The 25,522-nt window shown below is 41.4% G+C and overlaps 1 protein-coding gene across 2 annotated transcripts in view; it reads right to left on the bottom strand.

Annotated features, from left to right (window-relative positions):
- Positions 1-1,109: 1,109 nt before the first annotated feature.
- LIMA1 (LIM domain and actin binding 1) overlaps positions 1,110-25,522 on the bottom strand; it is an 86,553-nt gene continuing 62,140 nt past the window's right edge. Inside the window, exons 5-11 of one of the 2 annotated variants that reach the window (XM_060111924.1) lie at positions 23,602-23,686; positions 21,890-22,038; positions 19,142-19,249; positions 14,368-14,425; positions 12,718-12,827; positions 4,956-5,089; positions 1,110-3,454 (exon numbers count right to left, since the gene is read on the bottom strand). In XM_060111924.1, the coding sequence (XP_059967907.1) occupies positions 2,446-3,454; positions 4,956-5,089; positions 12,718-12,827; positions 14,368-14,425; positions 19,142-19,249; positions 21,890-22,038; positions 23,602-23,686 (1,653 nt within the window). In that variant the 3' untranslated portion in view covers positions 1,110-2,445. Of the gene's footprint in view, positions 3,455-4,955; positions 5,090-12,717; positions 12,828-14,367; positions 14,426-19,141; positions 19,250-19,667; positions 19,690-21,889; positions 22,039-23,601; positions 23,687-25,522 lie in introns of those variants that run through there. The other variant, XM_060111923.1, reaches the window with a different exon arrangement.

The raw sequence follows: 25,522 nt of genomic DNA, 5'->3' as shown, positions 1-25,522 counted from the left end.
TTGTCAACATTGACATAGTCCAACAAGTTGCCTTCATTTAGAGAGCTGAGAGAATAAATGATAAGCACTTTTTATTTGGCTGTAGGTTCTTTTGTTTTCTAAGAATGTTTAGTGTTATCTGGTCATTCTCTTGATAAGAATATCCTTTTATTATATTGATTATGGAGCTAATTCTTGTCTCTACTGTCTGTACCTATGTCTATCTTAGCCCTTGAAAGGCACAGAAAGGAGTTCTTGCAAGGGTAATCTCAGCCCCCAAGTACCTGATATATGGTGACATACTCAACTGATACCCATTAATGCCAGCCATAGGCACTCAGACTTTTTGTATAAGGTTAGTAGACATAGGGAGTACAATGTGGAAGGGTTAGAGCAGCAAGCAGTGAGTCACAGAGTAAAGGTAGCTAAACTCAAGCCAAGATTGGATATTTTATAAAGGTCAGCAGGAACTTCTGGATTAACTGTTCAGTGAACAGGGCTTTCTAAATGACTTCAGCCTGTGTTGGGGCCAAGAGCAGAAAGTAGTACCCGGACATGCACTTAGAAGACCAGGCAAGATGCTGGAACACACAGTGACCCTGGAAAATGTTAACAGATGACTCAAAAAGCATTTCTATCTCCAAGGAAATCTACACTCCCATTAAAAAAGGTACCTTAATTGGGGCAGTTGCCTCTGCAAGCAAGGAAATCAAACCACCAACTATGCCTCTGCCCAGGGTAGAAAACAAGTCCATTTTCAGCAGAGGCATTTGGAAATTCCATTTAGCATTTAGGTATACTTGTAAGGTAAATTATTAAATGCGGAGTACAATTAACAATAAAAAATCACCACTGCATTTTGAATTGGTAAAACAAACAGCTCATTTTGAATGTACAAATAATTCTCTTGCCAAGTTGCTTTCAATTTTCAAGAAAAATGTTTTCTAGGCGGATGAAAGCCTAAGATCAGCCCAACACCACCACCTAGTGGTAAGAAGTATACATTGCATGTCTCTTCACTTGATACCCATCAGACCCATCTGCCTTTTCTACCCAAACTGCTAAGGTAAAAGCAGGTCCTGAGAGACTGTAACAATGTAAAATAATAATGGAAAAGGAACATTGAAAAGTTCAAGTGTAAATTAAAAGCTTTATTGAATAAAAATGTTTCAGAGTAAGCAAGACTGTAAGAAAGCAGAATATTTTACATCTCTAAAAAATATCAGAGCTAAATCTCTAAAAATGCAGTATAAAGAAAAGCCTATACCTTAAAACACCTCTCTCCCCCAACATACAATTTGGAATATCAATTATGTACAACAACTGTACTCAAGTTTATATTGTTCCAAAACCTTAATACTAGAAAACCATCTCCCAAAAAAGGCCTATAACTGGTTTAATTGCACCCTAGGAATACTGTCTGCCATAAAAATCAATACATTTCAGAGCTTATAAGTATTAAAAAACTAGTGTCCCAGAAAGGGGATATCAGAAGTAGAATATAGGGTTTGGGGATCTGAGCTCAAGTGGTTTAAGGCGTTTTTCTTTTTCTGTTATTCCTCCTTTAAACTCATCACTTTGCTCTAATATGCAACATGGCAAACAGCAATACAAAAGATCTTATAAAAATATTGCAGCTTACAGTAAATTATGAGAAGCACAGATACCACCAGAGAAGAAAGCAATCACTTGGGGGTGTAGTTAAACTCATTGGCAAATACCATAGCTTATTTGGGACACAATGAATCTCTCCAAGCACTAAGGGTGCTCAAAAGGTGCTCCAAAAAGATGGTTATGCTATATCTCAATAATCCAGTTCAGGATGTGGTTTAGAAAGCAGGATGCAATAAATTCCCCATATATATCGGAGCAAGCAGTAAATTCCCCATATGTATCAGAGTAAGAAAATTAACCTAAATTTTTTTTAAAAAGACTAAATATTTGATCTCTTAACAGAGGACTACTAAACAATAAATTGGTAGTCATGTAAAAATATACAAACTGTGCCCTTTATACTAAAGTGCATTCAGTCACAATGTTTAGGCCCCTAAATCCCTTCTGCATGTTTCCTAATTCCACAATTGAATTTTTAGTGTAACAGTGTACTACTAATCATCTCTCCATTTTCATATTGTCTTTTGGGAGTACAGTGGAAGCTGGATCATATCCGTTGGAATATCCCCCGCCACACACACATACACACTCCCAACCCCCAAAAGACCTTAAAGCAGTTGTGTATATCATCATTGCTAAAAGAGAGGATTTAAGTAATGTTATCTAGCATTTAGAATCAGTTCACTTAAGCTGCACAGTATGGGATTTTTTTGAAGCAAGAACTCTTTCCCAAAGTTACTTCCACATAAATTACAGCTCATGCTAAGACAGCTGTTTTGTGCATCACTTTGATAAAGGGCAGTGGCTCACTAACACTAACATAAATTTAAGGCCCAGCATCATTGCAATTTGTTATTCCTCATCTTCATCCTCATCATAGTACCGATTTCTCTTTATCTGTTCCTCCACAGAGAGCTCTTTGACTACTTCTCCCTCCCAGAATCCCACATCCTGGGATTTCTGATTCTGAGTAGTGAATTCTTTAGTGGAGGTGTCATCTGCAAAGCTAGACCAATTTTTAGACTTGGGTTCTAGTGAAGACTGCTGCGTGAGAAGGTTTCTATCACCTTCATCTAAGTTTGCACCATTTTCTATAAGATTTTCACTCCCCATCTCAAAACTGTGAACTTCCTTACTTCTCCTTCCTGCCTCCTCTCCTTTAGATCCCTTGTTTGGCCACGTTGTTTTTTCCACACTCTCATTCTTCTCGGACACGTTGGCATTTTCCATTTGTTTCCTTTCTGCTGCTACACCTCCTCCAAACTCCTCACTCTGCTCTGACATGCTCCAGCCTTTCCTGATAGATGGGGACAAGGTTTTGGGGCTCTTGACTGAAGAGGTTCGAAATGAAGCTGCTACAGTGAATGGGCGGCTTCTCTCCTTCAGTGAAGAAGTTCGTCTTAGCTTCTTCAGATCCAGATCTACATCCTCAGGAGCTTCAGGCTTGCTGATTTCATCCTCAGGAGGCCACTTAGGCTTCGAAACTTTGATCCCTTCCTCCAAGGCACTTCCTGAACTGCCAAGTTCAGTAGGGGGCGGCCAGGCAATCCTCAACTTCTTGGTTTCAGCTGGCTTGTCTTCTTTCTCCAGCGGGGACGAGGCCTTGGCTTCCATACTTGCAGTCAGCACACCAACCTTAGCAATGGGGGCATCTTCTACCCCTGGGCTCTGAGGGGTCTCCCCTGCATTTGGAAGCTGGGCTGGTCTCTCCAATGTTTCTTCGTTTTCATTTTTGCTTGCCCACAGATCCTTGTGTGGTCTGTGTCCAAAGCCTTCATCATAGTTGCCTTTAGATTTAAAGAGTTGATTGAAGTGAGGCTTGCAATAGATTCTCCCATGTAAAGAGGCATATGTTCCTAGACTGTTGTTTTTAAAAAAAAGAGCATAAAGTTAACAAATCTGTATACTCTTATTTACACCAGTAGGCTGAAACCTGGCAATTCCAGTATATTCAGAAGATGCTAAGTGAGAAAAATACCTTTAAAAGCACATCAGTCACTGAGGGTGTCCTTTTAAGCACATTTGTTTTATTATCCTTATAAAAAACATGCTCAATTCTAGTTCTGAACCTTCATAAGACATTCTTCCACCTGGTACATGCTCCCATTTTCAAGTGATTTCACTCCCCTCTGTCAAAACTGTTGAAAAAGTTACTTCTTCCAGGAAGTCTTCCCTAGGTAGTCCCACCTAGCTCTGATTCTTTATATTATTTCCTAAGTATTTCTAACCTATAACTACTTTTAATGATATTCCTTTGTAAAAAGTTGCATCTTTTCCCTCCTAGTTTCCCATTTGTGTTATAATTTAAAAGCATGTTTTTACAGGAATGGGTATAATGCTCTGCCAACGCTTGGCAGTGAGCAGACGTCAGTGACTAAATAAAGGAAAGCTATGGTTAACAGGAGAACGGTGAGCAGTAGCCAGAAGTCCGTCTACCCTAACAAGAGCGCTGGACAGGCCTTTAGGACATCTGGTGTCTCTCGCAGGGTAACACATTTTAAAGGGGGTAAAAACAACAGCATTTCCACAGAAGAAATATAAAAATTCAAAAATTTAGAAAAATGTGCTCTGGAGAAAAAAATACAGTGGGCAGAAAAAGAACCACTGTGTGGAAGTTACAGAGGCACATTTTGGCTCAAAAGAAGGGAAAGTTTTCAAGCTAGCACTAACACTGGAACTAGCTGTAGTGGGGTATTAACCCCTGCAGAAGTGCCACGCAGGTGCCAGGACATCTTTCAATAGTATGCTGGAAAGGGTGCTTGCTCTGGAAGGAAGGCTGGAGGAAATGACATCCTGGTTACTTCCTCCTCCAAGGTTCTATGGTTAAAATGAGTTAATATGGAATATTTCCCCAATTTGCCACATTTATATCTATACTTTGAGTAACTTGGAAGAAATGATACATAATTATTTTCTCAGAAAATAAAATGAAGCAATATACAGAAAAATATATGCCCTTCAGGATCTATTATTATTGCTATTTCTGCCATTTATATAGTGTTTGGGATAATTTCAAGGGCTTCAACAAGTATCCTCTTGAGATTTCTTAACTGTATGATTCTATGATACCAAGGGAAAACATTCTACTAAATTAGGTCACAGGGGCAGTTACCTGCAACTTACATGATTTAAGCTTCGGTCCTAACATGTAAATTAACATGTGAGAGTACCAAGAAGTTCTAAACACCATTACCATTTGATATAAAATGCCTGTCATTAAATGGTACTTTTTACTTTCTTCAGAGGCCCTCAACAGCACACACTATTAGCACCACAGATTTTAGTACCAGTGTTCTAAAAACCAAAGACTCCCTCTGGAGGTCCAACCACACAGAGAGATGGCTTGTTTTGGTCTGGCTTACCTCAGTTTGTTGTTGCAATAGGAACAACGGAAGCAGCTGATGTGAAACACCTGCTTGTTGGCCAAGAGACGCTCCATTGAGTAGACTGTTTTCTGACATTCCACGCAGGTCTCTCTTGCAGGTGCCTGAAACTTCTAGGAAAAGAAAAGGACAACTTTAGCTAGCAAAGCCAGCGATGAGTTAGTACTCTGCTGAAGTGGGCCCCGGGATTTACTTTGTTATCTAAGGGCTCCCTTACCTGGTCTGTCATTTCTCAGAGGAACACTAAGGCTACTGCAATTCTATCGGTTGACTCTCTAAAGCCAAGAGGCTCTCCTGAATTCCTTACCCAGATTGTCTGGCTGCCATAAGTGCAGCAGCCACTGAGGATGGGTGGAGCTAGGGCTGGACCGCAGAGAAAGGCTTAGACAAACCACCACCACACACACACACACACACACACACACACACACACACAAGAACACACAAAATGATTCTGCGCACAGGAAATGAGGAGAAAATGTCATCACATACAGAAGAAAGAAGTTTGATGGTTTGATCCAAGCGCCAAATAAGAAGCAGAACAGACTTTTTAAAGACCAGATTCTGAAGGGGGTAACTTTCAAGGAGAGAAAGCATTTGGCTTTGGGAAGTAGGAAAAGACTTTTAAAATCTTTTTTTACTTATTTATTTATTTATTTATTTTATTGAAGTCGAGTTGATTTACCATGTTGTGCCCATCTCTGCTGTACAACAAAGTGACTCAGTTATACACAGAGACATTTTTTTAATATCCATAAAAGACACTTTGATAAAGCATCTCTCAGTCCCCTCTGCATATAATCTTGACTTGCTCAATCCACTAGACATAACATTTTTAAATAAAGCAAAATTGACACATAAATGGAACATTTTAAAAGACACACAAACTATTTTATTAGGATTCCAGAAGAAAGCATAGCCCGATAAAGCTATAGGTTCTATAATCTTTTTAAAACACCAAATGGAGAATAAAACTAATGTACTGGGTAGGGGGGTAAGTCACAACGGGGATTCATGAACTGTTTGTAAAGTGTGGAATATGGGCAGGGTGAGCACAGCTGTTGCTGGTAAACTCAGTCCTAAACTACATGAAGTAGGTTGTATTAGCACTGATGAAAGCTAGAATTCCCAAACCATAAGTTTCTACATGATAAGAAATAGTTACATGGCCACTAGGGGTGGGGGTAAGAAGTCCCTAGGTGTGTGTGACTCTTGACTTGTCCCAACAGAAACAGCTCAACCAGTAAATGCAGAAGCAGCTTTAGTTAAGGTGGCCTGGAAGCTCTTTCAGGCACCTTGGTGGCCTCTGCCACCAAGACCGGTATGGTGGTAAATAATACAATTTAGTCCCAAAGCCCAGGGCCTGAATGGTTAAGGTAAGCCTAAGATAAACCAGCTTATGGGTAAGACAGAATTTTGATTAAAAAATCTGAAAATAGACCCATAAAAAAAATTCAGACTGCTGGTTCACTTGCCACATGATTCACGAGGAAGTAAAGCAAAAATAGGAATGGTTTTCCAAGTAGATTTGGACAGAAAATGAGAGTAGAAAATGGGCATAAAATGGAAGTAAAGGTTAATATCTATAAAAGGGAGTTTAATAAAATTAGTGCTCCCAAATAGCACCAAAGAATTTAAAAATGAAGGAGGAGGGCTGAGTGTTAACAGCAGCCCCTCCATTCCTAGGGTTAGAGTCGAAAAGAAAAACTTAAAGAATCAAAGACCACAGCTACAACTTAATAAGTTTACCAAGCATAAGGGAGGAACTTAAATATGATCAAATGTTATTGTACTGAATGCTGCTGGCAGATATTAAGGCGTTATTTGGAGCTCAGAATTGTTTTTTCTTTTTTTAAAATTTATTTTATTGAAGTATAGTTGATTTACAATGTTGTGTTGGTTTCTGGTGTACAGCAAAGTGATTCAGTTTTACATATATATAGTCTTTTTCATATTCTTTTCCATTACGGTTTATTACAGGATACTGAGCATAGTTCCCTGTGCTATGCAGTAGGACCTCACTGTAGAATTGTTTTTTCTTTCTCTCTTTTGCTTTTTTTTTTTCCTTTGGCCGTACCTCATGGCTTGTGAGTTTGAACCCAGGCCCTCAGCAGTGAGAGTTTGGAGTCCTAACCACTGGACTGCCAAGGAATTCCGAAATTGTTTTTTCTTATATGGATGGACACATCTAACAAGATAGGACCTAAGTGGAGATGTCCTTGCATAATTTAATTAGGTTTCTCTAAAAGGACTAGGTCCCTGTCTAGCAAGCAGGAAATACATTAAAAGGCAGAAAAAAATTTGGGTATAATAGTACAACTGGAGCCACTGGAGAGTGGCTGTACAAATCACAATTCAGACAATGTAAAAGTAATAGGACAAATGTATTTACTTATCAGATTGAAAATCTTTTTCAGTTGCAAGATGAATATTGTATTTATAATACTTAGGAGAATAAGTGCTCATTCTGGTCGCTAAAGAAAGAGCAGGAGACAGAAATTTCCCATGGTAGAGGAGGAAATGGGTATTATTCTGCTAAAGGGGACTGGAAGCCTACAGAGCATGCCTCTGTTACACACACACACACATACACACACACACAGAGAACACACGGTAGGAGGAGGGTGCAGCCCAGTGAATAGAAAGGAAAACCTGAGAGAAAGCTGCAAGTTGAGCTCACATTAGGAGGAAAGTGGAAGGCAGGAGCAGAAATTAGGTACCGGGAGCAGGAATCAGAAGCTGGAAGAGACAAACAGGAACCTTCAATGAATACACAGCATTGGTGTGCCCTGGAGGGCTTTTTTCTGCAGCTGAGCTGAAACTCAGTTACAGACTCATATCCAAGAATAAGACCACATTTTCTTTCTTTTTCAAGTAACTCTGCTAATCGTGGCAAAATCAGCCTCACTCACATCTACCTGAGGCTAGATCAGAGTACCAGCTCAGAAGAGAGAGCTTTTATAGCCTTCACCCAAGGAGTGAACAATTCTTTAGTGTCTTTCTACCTCCCACACCTGGCCCCCGCGCCTGTGGCTCCCTCTTGAATGGAGCCTTCCACAACAAGTGAAAAGGCATTCCTCCCCTTAACATCAAATTAATGGACCGCTAGCTCAACTATCTAACTAACTACAAGCTTCTGCCTCGCCAGACCTACCAGATTCCCATTATTCCTCTTCCTTTTTTCCATACACCCTTTTCAAATTATTTAATGAAGGTTGATGCGGCAGCTGCCCAAGGGCCCTTATAGCATCATAAAGACAAGAGGAGCCCAACATGGTAACATGCCAAGTCAGAGTGGCTGTGGCTGTGCATTCCCTTTATTTCCTCTGTCCTGGGCTCTCAGCCACTTTTCTGTAATCTCCCCCATGTCTATTCAGACAGCAGGAAGCACAGTCAGTGCCCAAACCTCTACCGTTATGGTAGGCCTGGCCCACACCCCGCCCAGGCCGTCATGGTATGCCTGAACTTGCACAGCCACCTTTAAAACACTGCCAATATTAGAATGTCAGACATTTTTTATCTTTCCAATATATTTTTTCAGTTAGTAAGATGCTTTTTCGCCTCCCCTCCCTCACCATTTTTCAAATGTAGAAACTAAGGTACCAGGATGTCAGATGCCTTATAGAAGTTTGCAGTCAATAAAAGAATTAAGATTAAAACTCAGAATTCCCGACTCACAAACCAATAGAGTATTTTCTCAATTGTCCTGGAATAAATTTCCATAACTAAAGGAAACCCTTTGGGGAAGGGAGCAGATGCTAACTAACTCAAATGAACATAATTTCACCACAGCATTGTGAACAAACGACAGTCTTCACTTTGTTTCAAATTAAAATATGCAGATAATATCTTCAGGATATTCAGGAATGAGTGAGATAATATATAAATAATTGATGTCCCTAAACACTGTCACGTCTTTCCCATCTGAGGGATGTTACAGGCCTTCTGTAGATCAGCATCTACTTAAAGCTTTTTTACAATAAATTTTTATGACTTCATCTACATTCTTTCACTCTCTTGTCTCATATATATTTTTTAGTCTAATGAATGCTCCAGTTTGGGTACACGTCTGTGTGTGGGAGGGGAGCAGGTAGCAGCTGGCCATAAATGGTGAAGCTAATTAGCCTTTAGACACAGTGAAATCAAAAGAAAAATCTGTATTGATGTCAGGCCTCCATTCCTCAGATAGAACACTATAAAAAGCCTTTCATTTCCTCCTTACAATTTGTACAAAATATCTGGGTAATTAAATTGAAATTCTTCACCATATAGTAAGTGCTTGGGCTGGCTCTCAACAGCCTTAACCCTTCCCCTAGCTTTCTGTGAAACTCTTTATGAAAGCATTTTGGAGATATTCACACCTTAAACAGATCCCTCTACATGTAGAGGAAGGGTTAGTGCTCTGAGAAAGCAGTAATGATGTAGGTAGTGAGAAAAGATTGTAGATGCCCTTCTAGCATAATTCTGGTAGATTTGCAAAATAGCATAAAACCTCCTACCCTGTCCATGGAGGAAGGGACAGGGCACAGAGGGTACAGCCTCTCATGCAGGCTGCCATGTTTTCTCTACACATCCATCAGCAGGACCAGCCTAGGAACCTGGGAGAGGGCTATCCTAGACCAGTAGGTGTTCCCAGGGCCAGTCACATCTCCTTCCTTATCCTCCCCCCAGAAACATTTAGGGAGTAACTTATTTCAGTGGGAGGACATAAAGCTTAAGAGACCTCTGGGTTTCTTGAGTTGAAAGGTTCTGATCCTTCCGACAGGGCCCACTGAGCTCTAGACCCAGAACATTTCTTTTGAGAAGGAACCTGCAATGTCAACTTCATTAGTGCCAAGTCTCATCAACTGAATTATCTGGCCAGTGTTCAAAATAGATAAAATCCTTACTTTTAAAGACCAGTATCATTTATGGGGTGTTTTTTTGTTTTCTGTATTTTTACTTTATTAAGCTAAAGTTTGAAATGAATTGAGTCTTTACCTTAGATGTCCTGTTTTCAATAACAGACAGGCAACGAGGAGCAGTTTTACCAGGATGTGTGGGATCCACAAATCTATTCTGAGTGAACAAGTTTATTCTTAGCTGTATGTCATTTCCCAGACTGGAGAAACAACTTCTGTTGCGTGGTCTATAGCCACAAGACCAGTTATGCCAGCAGGTCTTCCTATAAACACTAAAATATCTATATACTTGCCTGCAGAATGTAAAGAATAACTTTGAGGAAGAGAAAATAAATGGCCTGTGAATAAAGTGGAGATGTGATTGGGTACCACCCTGAGCTCTGTACACCATAACCATTTGAGCTTTGGACCATGGGCAAACATAGGCAGTGAGGCAGTTTACCCCTGTCTTTATACAATGTTCAAAACCTGAGGTGTATGTCTGGTGCAAGTAGGCTTGTCTGCATTCTACTGCTGGGTGACCAGAGCCAAAAAGGCAGGCATGAATCTGGGGCAGGTGCAGAGGGAGCTTTTCCTCCATCTCCTCTCCCTGGTGTGCCAGGAAGACCTAAGTGAGGTGCATTCTTTTGCACACTGCTCATCAGCTCAGACCCTGGAGTATGAATCAGGAGGAGTCCCAAAGGTCCAACCCAGGGCCAGGAGATCTGGCCCAACAGTTGAGGGAGGGAAACAAGACTGGACTGACAATTCAAATATACTTGAGAACAGACTTTAGTTCTTAGATCAGCCACAGAATTTCCCTAGTCCCTCAGTCACACAGAATCCATGGCCAAGTCAGCTTTGTTAGCTGTTCTTTGTCCAGAACCACAACCCAAGGACTCACATCTGGGCAGGGTTGCTGTTGGAGAGGAAATTAACCCCGTGGCATTTGCTACTTTACTGGACTTCAGATACTGGAAAAAAAAAGTGCTGATGCCAGCATGAGCAGAACTTCGAGGCCAGAAGAGAGGGTCATGTTAAGTACATGTGCAGATTCCATCATGCAGCTCAGTTCTTTCTCCCTCATTTACTTGCTTTCTCTTGCTACTTTCTTCACTTTTTGTTCCTTTCAATAAACCTTACTCCCCTCTTACATCTCTGCTTCCTCTAAAATTTTCATGTTTACCTTCTTCGCCCGACCTCCCCTTTCCTGGATTCTCCCCTTTCCTCCCTTTGTTCCAAACCCTCACCTATGTCTTACCTCCATCCTTTCTTTTCTAAAATTTTTATTGGAGTATAGTTGATTTACAATGTTGTGTTAGTTTCTGCTGTACAGCAAAGTGAATCAGTTATACATATACATATATCCACTCTTTTTCAGATTCTTCTCCCATCTAGGTCATTACAGAGTATCTCCATCCTTTCTGTGCATTAGAACTTTCATCAAGAGACCAATCATGGGCTTCCCTGGTGGCGCAGTGGTTAAGAGTCTGCCTGCCGATGTAGGGGACACAGGTTCGTGCCCTGGTCCGGGAAGATCCTACATGCCGCAGAGTGGCTGGGCCTGTGAGCCATGGCCGCTGAGCCTGCGTGTCTGGAGCCCGTGCTCCGCAACGGGAGAGACCACAACAGTGAGAGGCCCGCGTACCGCAAAAAAAAAAAAAAGAGACCAATCATGCCTACAGTTGTGCGATAGAAACATGGCCGATGTGTGCATGAGGCTGAAGCAGTACAAACCACCTTAAAACTAATTCTACCTATTCAGTTTCTCTCAAATGTTAAAACCTTTGAAACAAAACCCAGCTACTTAAGAGAACACCAGAGGAGGAAGACACTAAAGAAGTATAAGATATGTTTGTTATTAACCAAGTGGGTAAATCAGCACTGCATTAGCAAAGGATTCAATTAAAACAAGTTAAGTGAGCAGCCTAAAAGAGGTGTTGGATTTTTTTTTAATCTTTGTTTGTTTGTTTGTTTTTGCCGTACGCGGGCCTCTCACTGTTGTGGCCTCTCTCGTTGCGGAGCACAGGCTCCAGACACGCAGACTCAGCGGCCATGGCCCAGCCGCTCTGCGGCATGTGGGATCTTCCCGGACCGGGGCACGAACCCGTGTCCCCTGCATTGGCAGGAGGACTCTCAACCACGGTGCCACCAGGGAAGCCCTATCTTTGTTTATTTTTATGGGAATATTTATTTGTTCATAGAAAGGGAAAATACTGCTTTTAAAAATTAGTGAATGAAAGGAGACCACAGATTGAGTAGCCTAGTAAAATTTTCCTAGGGTACAAACATTTTGGACATTCCTTAACATCTAATATTATAACCTAGTGTAAGTGTTATTTGAATGATCATTTTTATAGCAAATGGACTGGTCAACCCCCACTGGAATGCACACATTCTTTCTTTAAAAGCGCTGACCACCCACCAATCATGTTATGGTCAAGTTCCTCAGACCAGGGAGCCACTAAATCTTTAACACTGCACATTCCCATCCAATGGGCTGATTTTAACAGATTTTTCATATTGCTCTTTTTATAGGTTTTTACCCACTCATAGATTTATGAATTTGGACTTAACAAGAAAAATGTCAGGTTATCTTCTTTAATTTTGGGTTTTCTTTCATGAGCTTTCCAGATTTCAGACTGGAGTGGTACCAGTGAGGCTTCCCACTCCTGGCTCAAACACCTGAGCAAAAGCAGCAAGATTTCCAGGGAAAGTGACTGGCTCAAGTGTGCCCTTATTTGGCATTTTCATCCCCAGGAAAGCAAAAACAGGTTATAATGAACATAAAGATAAAAGATGCAATGAGCTCTACTAGTAAACCAATGTCTACAAGGCTCCAAGAGAAACTGCCATCATACCTTCACTGCTTTGGGAGGAGAACTTTCAGAAAGGCCGGAAGCTCTGGCATCTGGACTTAGTGGCTTGGGATGCACAGGCTGCTGGAACTCACTCTTAACCTGGGAGTTACCTGCTTGAGTTAACAGAAGGAAGACATTTTATAGTATCTCAAGGGAAGGCTCAGAAAAGGTTCCTCCCCAAAGCAAATTTTAGGCACCTCCACTAAGGACACAGGTCCTTTCAACACCAGGAAAAACATAGCTTTTCTGTTGAAGAAAAGCATTATTCTAATGCTAAAAACTATGCTCTTACGTTCTCTGTTCTCTCACAAGTCGGGGTGTCAACTCAGAGGCTTTCTCACCCTTTGCCGCATGCAGCGGGAATCCAAACCACCCTACATAAGGAAATTTCTGCCCTGTAGCATTTGTCATTTTTTAAGGCTGTTTATAGACTGTGATGGCTTTTTGGTAGTTAGCAATCCCAACAACTCCTTCTGGGGCGTTTCAACTGAACTTGGGAAAATGGGGGAATGTGAGGGGAGAAATTTCCTAAGACATGCTCATGTATGTGAGTGTGTATAATTTGACACCATCTTTTTGGTCAGTCCTATAGTGAACATCCATGGATGAAGATTATGGAAAAAGACTCTATAAAGTTTTTTTCATAGTCATTGACGTGTCACCTGCATAAGTTAATTTCCTGCCAATATATTTGTTTTATGGAAAACTCAGAAGAGGCACAGAGAAGTCATTCACACAGTTGCTAAGGAACCATAAAAGAATCCCTAAAATCTAGAGTTATGTCAACAAAGTACTGAAAGATTAAGGCTTATTCTTCAAAAAAATGTTTTGCAAACCTAGTCAAAACTCAGAAAAATTTCTAGTCCAAGCAAAATGACTGCAAAAGGAATGTTCTTGGATTCAAGCAGCAAGTTTCTAAAATTTTAAGGCAGGGTTTACTAGAGATCTGTTTAGCTGATACTTCAACTTCTTGCTGAGTTTTCGATGTCTAGTAAACTAATTAACCTGAGGAGAAGCTAGAAATCCATATATATTAAAAAAATAATACACTGAACATCAGAATCAAAAGTGGACATAGTAAATTAAAAAACAAAGGTTTTTGTCTTTGGGAGAAGAGAGGCTCAAAATGATTCCAAAACAGGATGAAAAGGTGATCAAATTCAGCACCCGCAGGAAACTGTCTAGAATCTAACCAGAGGGAGGATTATAGTACTATTTAGATAAATAAGAAAAAGATATTTTTTAAAGGTTACTCAAATACCAATTCTTTATTCCTGTAAATGAATAAAGTCCTTCTTGGCCAACCTTCTATTAAAATGAAACTTCAAAATTATAGTTTTTATAGTATTAACCCTGAAAAGGTTTGGTACAAAAGACAGGATAAGTTCAATGAAAGAAGCATCAAAAGTATTCAGCTGGCCACAAGTTAATCATATTTCATTGAATTTAACTTCTCTCTTAGGCATGGGATGTGTGAAGGGTACTCAAGCACCAGTCCTTAAAACCAAGTGAAAGATCTGATCAGCTACATTACTGGGTTTAATATGTTACACATTCTCAGCACTGACAGAACTGGGGAACACCCCCGCCAACCAAACAGGGGCTAGAGAACAAGACCCTCTTCCACCAGACCTAAGAATGAAAGCTTACGGGAATCATCCTCAGCAGGGGCAGAACGGGCTGTCAGGCTATTCTCAGATGCAGAAACCTAGAAAAAGAAAGGCAGGGTGGGGGGAGGGGGGTGGATTAAGAATCACGTTAAAAATAAAAGAGCAAACTGCTATTAATGCCATTAAAACCTGCTGACTCCAGTCAGTCACTGGCTGCCTGGGGGAAATAATGGCCCCCAGAACAGCTGAGCATTTAAACAAGAGGCAGCAAAATGTCTTTTATGAGGATATTAACATGCCTCTCAATTATAGAGTAACTCAAATAACAGACTGCAAGCAACCGCCAAAAGTGTGCATTATCTTCCTTTATAAAAGAAGTTCTAAACCATATCTTTGTACTCTCAAAAAAAAAAAAGGGGGTGGGGTGGGGAGGGTACAAAACAAAACCCTCTATCAGGGAGAGCAAAGCTCAAACCACAACTCGTATAACTATAACTCACTCCAAGGCAAGATAAAGTCTTTACATACAGGAACTATTCTTTTATTTTCCTAACTCCTTATTTCCCAAACAAATGCATTCTGCTGAAACAAGCTTGCTGGTACAGAAGACCTTCTGATAGCTATAAAACAAATTTATCTAAAACCAACCTTTGGTATTATCTTCAAGGTTAGTTTCCCTTTTTAGTTCTGGTCTCAAAATGGCAATGTTTAACAAGATGGCAAACCTTATGTACAGGTGATTATTTTCCCCATTTGGCATCAAATTTAAATAAAAGTACTTTCTACCAGCTCTCTCTCCTTTCTACTGGCCCCTAGGCCTTCCTGGTATCTTCCTCCACACTCAAAATCATGAAGGGTTGGGACTTCCCTGGTGGTCCAGTGATTAAGAATCCGCCTTCCGATGCAGGGGATGCGGGTTCGATCCCTGGTCAGGGAACTAAGATCCCACATGCCGCAGGGCAACTAAGCCCGTGCGCCCCAACTACTGAGCGTGCGTGCTCTAGAGCCTGCACGCCGCAACTAAAGAAGCCCATGCACTGCAACGGAAAGACTCCACATGCCGCAACAAAGATCCCACGTGCTGCAACTAAGACTCAAGGCAGCCAAATAAATAATAAATAAATATTAGAAAAAAAAAAAGAAAGAAGGAAATGCAGAGAACTTCTAGTGAGGTTATGAGGAAGGAATTCCCCCCCCCCAAAAAAAATCATGAAGGGTCAAGAGGTGACCCAATGTGCACTCCTCGTGAATATTCTTTCATTCAGATGTCAGGGATTTTATGGGTGATGCTGAGTGTTTATATCAGGATGTCTAATGTACTGAATAAATTTACAATGGAGATTAAGTTGTTGGCTGACTGCAGCGTGGTCATTTTTTCCCCTTTATTCTCTGTTCATTACAGGAATTCTGACATGGTATAAAACAAACCAGTATAATAACAGTTAACATTTATTAAATGCTTACTATGTTCCAGGTATTGGAATGACCACTTTACATGCGTTATTTCATTTAATGATACGAAATAAATTTTCTGAAAGCTGTGCATGGCCATAAAAAGCTCTTCAATTCTTGCTAAATTAGGAGGTGCACCCATCCCAGGATGTCCTTCTTTCACCTCCAATTTAGTCACCTTGAACCTGCAGGGTAAACTTAATGCCAATCATGACATCATTGCACACGCCCAACCAGATGACTTCACTGCAGGAATAGCCAGGAGACAGCAAGTGAGATTTTGCTCAAACATTTCATTAAAGAAAAGCACAAATTCATTCACAAGAGGAGAAAGGGAAGAACAATACCTTGACAAAATATTCTATTTCAGGCAAGTTTACCCTGGCATTAATGTCCTTTTGTAACAAACTGAAGTTCAAATAGTTCTTAGGTATTGGTTAACAAAAGCTAGGCAAACAGCCAGAAGGATAGCTGAAGCTCTGAAAAATTTTATGAATTTTAAGGCAGCCAAGGGTTCACGAACCTACAGTATACACTTGAAGACTATGTACTATCTTTATCTCCTCTCTTCCCCACCCACTTCCCAATTTGTGATTCAGCTGCAATGATACCCTTTTAGGCTATAACTAAAATGTTCTGATCCTCCAATTCAGCTCAGAGTTCCAGGTTCAAATCAATACAAAGACAATCAAGAAAGAAACATGAAATTAGATATAGGGACAATCCAGGCATGATTTTCCAGATGATCATTTCTCAAATTATGCTCCAAGGACAGATGGGAGGATTTCAATGCTAGGAATATTTTTTTCTCTTAAATGTCTTTTTGACAGTATATAAGAAAAATTCCAGGGCCTCCCTGGTGGCGCAAGTGGTTGAGAGTCCGCCTGCCGATGCAGGGGATACGGGTTCGTGCCCCGGTCTGGGAGGATCCCATATGCCGCGGAGCGGCTGGGCCCGTGAGCCATGGCCGCTGAGCCTGCGCGTCCGGAGCCTGCGCGTCTGGAGCCTGTGCTCCGCAACGGGGGAGGCCACAACAGTGAGAGGCCCACATACCGCAAAAAAAAAAAAAAAAAGAAAAATTCCAAACATATCACTTATACATAAGACATAATCTCCCACTTAAAAAATGGGAAAACCAGGCAGTCTAATGAGAGAACTCACTTGATACATGACATGTGACATGGAAATAATGCCTGAGCCCACTGTTTCAAGGATGTATATAATTTGATTATTTTATGATTATGAAACACATTACTGCCACGTAGTTTGTCTTATTATCTCAAAATACATTTGTGATATAGTTTTGTAAAATAAAGCGATTTAATGTTCCTAAATTTTTTCCTGTTCTATTCTTTGAGTCAAATATTGTAGCCATTAATCTGAGACTATTTTTCTGTGTGTCTACTTTGGTCCAAGTATGTAGTATATCTCATGAGTTCCTGTTGGTATGCTGTCAATATATCTATTTTTAAGTCTGTTATAATCAAATAAGTTTGAGAACTATTGCTCTTAACCCATTTTAATTATCTCCTCACCTTTTGTAGAATGGCCTCAAGGGTGTTAATATGTGTAACAGAAACAATGACTATACTCCTATTAGTCACTGTAATAGACTTGAAAGCTCTTTCTCCTCATCTAACTTAACATTTGATTATCATATTGACAGAAAGACCAACGAGACTGGGTAATAGATTGGCAGAGAAAATGATAAATGTACCTGACATATATATTGTTACTTAATCCAACTAAGCCATCCATCTAACCATAAATGTATAAAACCTGATTTGCTTAAAACCTTCCCATGGCTTTCCTCTGACGCAGGACTACAATCATACTCTTAAGGGTTTTTCAAGACCCACCCTGGCCCTCTCCCTCCACCTGTCTCTTACCATTGCCTACAGGTACTTCATGCTCCAGCCAAGTCACCTTGGTTGGGTTCTCTGGTTTCCAAACCTCTGTTGTGTCTCCCTGGAATACCCTTCTCTTTCTTTACTCAGCTTTCCCCTTATTCACTTGGCCTATTTCCATACATCCCTCAAGACTTGGCTCAGATATCACCTTCTTTTTTCTTTACATTTATTTATTTATTTATTTATTTTTGGCTGTGTTGGGTCTTTGTTGTTGCATGCGAGCTTTCTCTAGTTGCGGTGTGCAGGGGCTACTCTTCGTTGCGGTGCGTGGGCTTCTCACAGCGGTGGCTTCTCTTGCTCCAGAGCACAGGCTCTAGGCACGCAGGCTTCAATAGCTGTGGCATGTGGGGGCTCAGTAGTTGTGGCTCACGAGCTCTAGAGCACAGGCTCAGTAGTTGTGACGCACGGGTTTAGTTTCTCCACGGCACGTGGGATCTTCCCGGACCAGGGCTCGAACCCGCGTCCCCTACATTGGCAGGCGGATTCTCTCTTTTTAAAATACTCTTCTGTAATGTGATTATTTATTTATTTATTTATGGCTGTGTTGGGTCTTCGTTTCTGTGCGAGGGCTTTCTCTAGTGGTGGCAAGCGGGGGCCACTCTTCATCACGGTGCCCGGGCCTCTCACTATCACGGCCTCTCTTGTTGCGGAGCACAGGCTCCAGATGCACAGGCTCCAGACGCGCAGGCTCAGTACTTGTGGCTCACGGGCCTAGTTGCTCCACAGCATGTGGGATCTTCCCAGACCAGGGCTCGAACCCGTGTCCCCTGCATTAGCAGGCAGATTCTCAACCACTGCGCTACCAGGGAAGCCCCCTGGCAGGCGGATTCTTAACCACTGTGCCACCAGGGATGTCCCAGATATCACCTTCTTGAGGAAGTCAGGTTAAGGGTCCTCAGTCCAAGCTTCCATGGCCCCTCACAGCCCTTGCATGGCACTTGTTACACTGTTTTACAATAGCCAACCTACACTCATCTCCCTCCTACTCTGTTAGCTTCCTTGCAGGTAAAGACCACGTGGAATGGTTTGTTCACATTTAGTTGCTAAGCTCAGCATTGCCTGTCCTTAGCATAGTGCCTAGCTTTCAAAATACTTTGAAGTGAAAGAATGACATTTTCTTGCATAAAATGTGTTAAATTAATAATATACAAATAACTTTGAAGATGATATCTCTATTCAAACCAGATTTTTAAAAATTACTTAAGCTCTATGTCCTCTGAGCATTTGCTGAGCAAAAGAATTTTCCAATGAAGGTTCATCATTTGGTCAACTATAAGTTGCAGAGCTCCCCAACCAAAATTATGTGACCTCCAAAAAAGACAATCTGTCCTGGCAGCTGTTACCAAATTCCCAGACACTCTACAGCCTAGAGTTAGAGTTGTTTCTAATTTTAAGCATCTAATTTAGAACACATGCTTCCCTGGCAAATGGACATCAGACTTTCCAACCCACCTTTTCTCCATCCTGATGGGCGATGCAGACCTCAGGACCCGGGGGCACATTCTCCTTTTGCTCCAATTTATGAGTTTTGATTTCACCACCACTAGCTCTCAACTCATTCTACAAAATAAAAATAGTCTGTGAATTAAAAAAAAGTCTCACGATTCTCTTCATAGCACATCTATTAAATAAACTTGGAATGTTAAAAAAGAAATTATTTTAAGAGGCTTTAAGTCAAATCAACCCCCTAACTCTCACAAGCAAAACCCATTGACTTGTGAAATGACAAAAGCAGCTTTGTGGACACATACCTCAGAGTTAAATATTTATACAACTAGTCTAAAACTGGATGCTCATTAGAATACAGACACACACACAGACCACCCGCCCCCCCGCCCCGCATACAATGTTCTCGTGATTCACTCTTCTAGCAGCAGAGCTTGTGGGAATGCAAAGCTGGTGAGTTTTACCAGAAAAGACCATTCTGGAGCAGGGGAAAGGAGATGCCAAGTGCCAATAATTAAGAAAATATACTGACCATATATATATAAATGCCCGGCCTGGAAAGAGAGACAGCAATGATGTATACATATAAAAATTGAAATTATACTTAATGATACCATAAAACAGCCTTTCTTTGTGAGACTTTCAAAGACATGTTTTTAGCATAAAATTCATTCAGTATACTAAAGACATACCTTATTCTACTTCTCATAATAGAGCTTCAACATAAAAAAACAGGCATAAGGAGTCAGAAGGAGTAAGTGTAAACATATTTGTTTTCCTTGCAAAGAACACTTGGGGCAAAATATTAAAATTGACTTTATTACTAGATCCATAATCAGTACAGAGGTAGATGAATACGGACATTTCCTACCTTTAGTCTGCTAGTTATCTAGTACCTTTCTGTTCTCTGTGATTCTTTAGGCATGGGGAGAAAAAGAGTGATTTATGGCCACAAGGCCAATGAAGGGAGTGTGAGTGCGACTGACTCAGGTGTGGAATTCCAGGTTGAGGCCTACAGCTCTGGAGGTGTGTCTACGAGGAGGAGCTGGCAGCCAGCACTATAGAAACCAACAGTACAAGAGCCCAAAACTCATTCGTGACCCCATCTCAAAGCCCAGCCTCTGGAATCACTGCCAGAGAGAGTGCGCCTTGCTACAACCATGCTCTGTAAGAGGCCTGAGAAATTCTTTGCGGATGAGATAAAACATGCTTTTTATAAGAATTCCTTAAGACTTCTCAACTCTTAAAATTTACAGAGCAGGCGAACCGCAATGCAGAAACTCTTATTTAGGAGTTAAAAAACAAAGTCACTGAACAGGTTTTTCCACTTAGGGAGTCACCTGGTAAGAATGTTTATAGCAGGAGGGCACTGAGAAGCAGCAAAATCCTGTAACAGAGGGAATTAAGCTCCACAGATCATCTGTTTGCTGTATCTCCTGACCTGCCTTTTAAGAGAAGTCTAAATTTGCTTATTTTTCACACCCCAGTGAATAACAAGCCTGTGATGTTCCACTTCGATTTACACACAATATCTCTTCTTAAACCGATACTGAAAAATCAAGATGAGATTACTCACTGCCTAGAGACTTAGTCCACCAATAAATACTACTGGAAAATGCATACTTCATAAGGTGGGGGAAAGAAGGCTCAGCTCCTGGAATACACATTGTGATTTCTAACAGGCACTAGTTCAGCCTGCCAAATAAAAGTGAATACTGTTCTTCCAATTTTATTAAAAAATAACAATCAAGAGATTAATAATTTGTCATTTGAAATCTTAGAAGGAACAACTGTTTGAAAGATATATATGTATGTGTACATGTGTATATACGTGTGTGTACTTATGAATAAATGGCATTTAAAAGGCAACTTCAAATAAACAGTTCAGTCGTGTCCTCCTGCCAGTTAAGCCTAGGAAAGTATAAAGTGGAAAGACCCTCCACTCTACTTAGAATACGACATTTTTGTGCTTACTGAGTACGTCATCTTCCTGTCATTTCTCTCCCTTTTTCCTATCCACTATTCTATTTGTTTAGAAAATTATTACATCATAAGAAGTAAAGATTAAGTAGACCCTATGTTGTATGATTTCATTTACATGAAATGTCCAGAACAGGAAAATCCATAAAGACAGAAAGTAGATTAGGGGTTGCCAGGGGATGAGGGAAGTGGGGAACTGGGAGTCACTGCACAGGTACGGGTTTCTTTTTGGGGTGATGGAAAATTTCTGGAATTAGACAGTGGTGATGATTGCACAACCTTGTGAATATATTAATTGCATATTTAAAAATGGTGATTTTTATGTCAGGTGAATTATATATCAATAAAAATTGCAAAAATCACCCCATCCCACATTAATGTTCAATATATTCAATATTTCTCTCCAGTATTCTCCCTTTCTTCTCTCAAAAACAAATATAAGTGTATATGTTAAAACTAATAAAATATCAATACTTCTTTAACAACAACAAGATTAAGTAAAAGAGACAGGAAAATTCTCAATGACATTACTGGATGGTAACATCACACAAAAAAATGAGCGGGGTGGGAATGAGGCCTAGGAAAGCAAAGTCAGGATTAGAACATGGTGAGGATTACGAATGAAGCTAGGGTAGGATTTATGTGAAGAGAGAATGGCTGGGGACCAGTAAGGAGCCAAGGCTCACAGGTCAGGGTCTGGGAGACACTTTTAGTTCCTGTGCTCAGTGACCATTTGCTGGATGAGTGAACGAATGAATGATGCTGAACACATACTGTATAGTTGGTGGAACTGCTTTGTTTGGACACAGCTGCCTGGTACTTGGCCATTCGATCCTTTATGGAGGTTTCTGACAGGCGTGGGAACTCCAGATTTCGCCTACTCTCGCTTTTCTCTGAGTTGAATGATGAAGGTGACAACTGACCTGTAAGCATGCAAACAATGTGCTTTATTAGAAGATAAAATGCGATTTGAATGATTTCAAGATTCTAAATTTTGGGCTATTGTAATCTAATATAATCAACCTCTTCTATTAAGAATACAGGGGCCTCCCTGGTGGCGCAGTGGTTGAGAGTCCGCCTGCCGATGCAGGGGATACGGGTTCGTGCCCCGATCTGGGAGGATCCCATATGCCGCGGAGCGGCTGGGCCCGTGAGCCATGGCCGCTGGGCCTGCGCATCCGGAGCCTGTGCTCCGCAACGGGAGAGGCCACAACAGTGAGAGGCCCGCGTACCGCAAAAAGAAAAAAAAAAAAAAATACAAAGAAGGGGGACTTCCCTGGTGGTGCAGTGGTTAAGAATCAGCCTGCCAATGCAGGGGACACAGGTTCAAGCCCTGGTCTGGGAAGATCCCACATGCCACGAAGAAACTAAGCCTGTGCGCCACAACTACTGAGCCTGCGCTCTAGAGCCCGTGAACCACAACTACTGAGCCCACGTGCCACAACTACTGAAGCCCTTGCGCCTAGAGCCTGTGCTCCGCAACAAGAGAAGCCAACGCAATGAGAAGCCCGCACACCGCAACGAAGAGTAGCCCCTGCTTGCCCCAACTAGAGAAAGCCCATGCAGGGACAAAGACCCAACACAGCCAGAAAATAAATAAAATTAATTAATTAATTAATTTAAAAATAATACAAAGAAGGAAATCAGGATTATAACTGTCACTTATAAGGTAACATTCACTTACTTTCCCAACATTAAAAGGAGAACCCTTACCATCACTAGTGTTATATATTTTTAAATTTTTTGTTCATTTAACATGTGAAAAAATTAGATGGCAATGCCATTTTAATTTGCATTTCTTTGATTCCTAGGAGGCTGATGGTTTCCTGTATTAATTGATTTTATATTCTTTTGTGAAGTGCTTGTATATGCCCCCTTTAAAACATAATAATTCTGCTCTCAAGGTGTTATGTTAGCATCAGTAATACAGGATAACCAATCTTGACAGAGGATAATGTCCATCCATGGGAGCCCTCAAGCCCCAGATGACCATGAAGCCAAAACTGTCGATAACAGTACTTCCCTTATAATCCTGCAAAGTTACCCTTTGGTTAACACAGGTTACTGTTGATAAAGTTGGATTAAAAATACAGAGACACTATTTGGAAAAAGCAATGAGATTTGGGAATGGCTTGTATCCAGCAGCCTTTCTTTTCATTTGTACCACTCTTCCTTTAAAAGCATCAGCTTTGGGGCCTCCCTGGTGGCGCAGTGGTTGAGAGTCCGCCTGCCGATGCAGGGGATACGGGTTCGTGCCCCGGTCTGGGAGGATCCCATATGCCGCGGAGCGGCTGGGCCCGTGAGCCATGGCCGCCGAGCCTGCGCGTCCGGAGCCTGTGCTCCGCAACGGGAGAGGCCACAACAGTGAGAGGCCCGCATACAGCAAAAAGAAAAAAAAAAAAAAAGCATCAGCTTTGAGGTCACAAGGTATTGTTACTAATGAGTACTTCCTAGAAAATTTCCCACACATGGAACTCTCTGCTTACCTGGGCCTATTTCCAAGTCATCCAGAGAATAGCTGTTTTCAGAGATCTTTCTTCCACCTGCACTTCGGCTTTGGGCCCGAAGAATCTGTTTGGAAAACAAAACCCAGCAATAAGCTTTGCAGTGAGGATGGGAGATCTTGACGCAATGTTCAAAAAGGAGACCTGCAAATCTCCTTTATAAATAAAATCCAGTAGAGATTAGATTTTATATTAGTTTTTATATACAACAGAGTGTGTTTTTAGTATTATAAATATCAAGCACTACATATTCACAGGTGCCCAGGGGGAAATAAGTAACTCTGTATAGGTAATGCTTTCTGCGAAATATCACTGCCTAACCACCTTAACCAGAAAGCCTCAGAATTTAACAGTCACTGGAGCAGAATCCTCATGTCCCAGATGGACATGGCGTCTCTCCAAACTGCCAAGTCCTGAGAGCAGCATCTTCTGTTGGCCTCCATCCCATTCTATCCCTGCTGTTGCTGCCTCGTTCATGTCTTCATCATCTTTTCCCTGGGCTACTGCATTACCTTTCTTTTCTTTCTTTCTTTTTTTTTTAAAGGAACATTTATTTATTTATTTTTTGGCTGTATTGGGTCTTTGTTGCTGCACACGGGCTTTCTCTCCTTGTGGTGAGCAGGGCTGTTCTTCACTGCGGTGCACGGGCTTCTCACTGCAGTGGCTTCTCGCTGCGAAGCACAGACTCTAGGTGCGCGGGCTTCAGTAGTTGTGGCTCATGGGCTCTAGATCGCAGGCTCAGTAGTTGTGACACATGGGCTTAGTTGCTCCACGGCATGTGGGATCTTCCCAGACCAGGGATCGAACCCGTGTCCCCTATGTCGGCTGGTGGATTCTTAACCACTGCACCACTAGGGAAGTCCTTGCATTACCTTTCTATTTGGTTCTTCCACTTTCCAATCAAGGCTCTATGATGCTGTCATTATCCCAAGTAAAACAAAAAAATTATCCCCAAATATAAATCTATGTTACTTGACTTCCCAGGTGCGCAGTGGTTAAGAATCCGCCTGCCAATGCAGGGGACACGGGTTCAGGCCCTGGTCCGGGAAGATCCCACATGCCGTGGAACAACTAGGCCCGTGCACCACAACTACTGAGCCTGTGCTTTGGAGCCCACGTGCCACAACTACGGAAGCCCACGCACCTAGAGCCCGTGCTCCTCAAGAAGAGAAGCCACTGCAATGAGAAACCTGTGCACTGCAATAAAGAGTAGCCCTCGCTCGCCGCAACTAGTGAAAGCCTGCTCGTAGCAACAAAGACCCAATGCAGCCAAAAATAAATAAATAAATAAATAAAAATTTTAAAAATCTATGTTACTCTCTTGTTCAAAATTCTTTAAGGATTCCTAATCACTCCTTGAATTAAATCTAAAGTGCTTAGTATGTCAGAAAAGACCAGTTCTAGATCTGGTCCCTTCCTACCCTCTCTGGGTATTCTCTTCCTCACCGCTTACCCTCCAGGAAAAGCAAACCACTGGGAGGTCCATGATATTGTAAATGAGTTCCCTCTACCTGGGTTACTCTTTTATCCTTCTATTGTCTAACAGTGCCTGTTCCTTCAAGACTCAGTGTAAGCTAAGCAACAGTCCCTCTGCATCTGCCCTACCTCTCTTCCATAAATCTAAGTAGCCCTTTCTCTGTTCTCAAGGACCTGGACACACTTCCATTACAATGCTTAACAAATTGTTGCGCATCCCTATACTGGACTGGAATCTTAGTTTACTGAGGGCAGAGACCATGCTTTTATTTTTTAATTAATTAATTAATTGATTAATTTTTGGTTGTGTTGGGTCTTCGTTGCTCCGTACGGGTTTTCTCTAGTTGCGGCGAGTGGGGGGGTACTCTTGGTTGTGGCGCGCGGGCTTCTCATTGCAGTGGCTTCTCTTGTTGCTGAGCACAGGTTC

The sequence above is a fragment of the Mesoplodon densirostris genome, chromosome 11 (genome assembly GCF_025265405.1).
Source record: "Mesoplodon densirostris isolate mMesDen1 chromosome 11, mMesDen1 primary haplotype, whole genome shotgun sequence".
In the NCBI taxonomy this organism is placed as follows: domain Eukaryota; kingdom Metazoa; phylum Chordata; class Mammalia; order Artiodactyla; family Ziphiidae; genus Mesoplodon; species Mesoplodon densirostris.
This window is presented reverse-complemented; position numbering and strand designations above follow the sequence as displayed.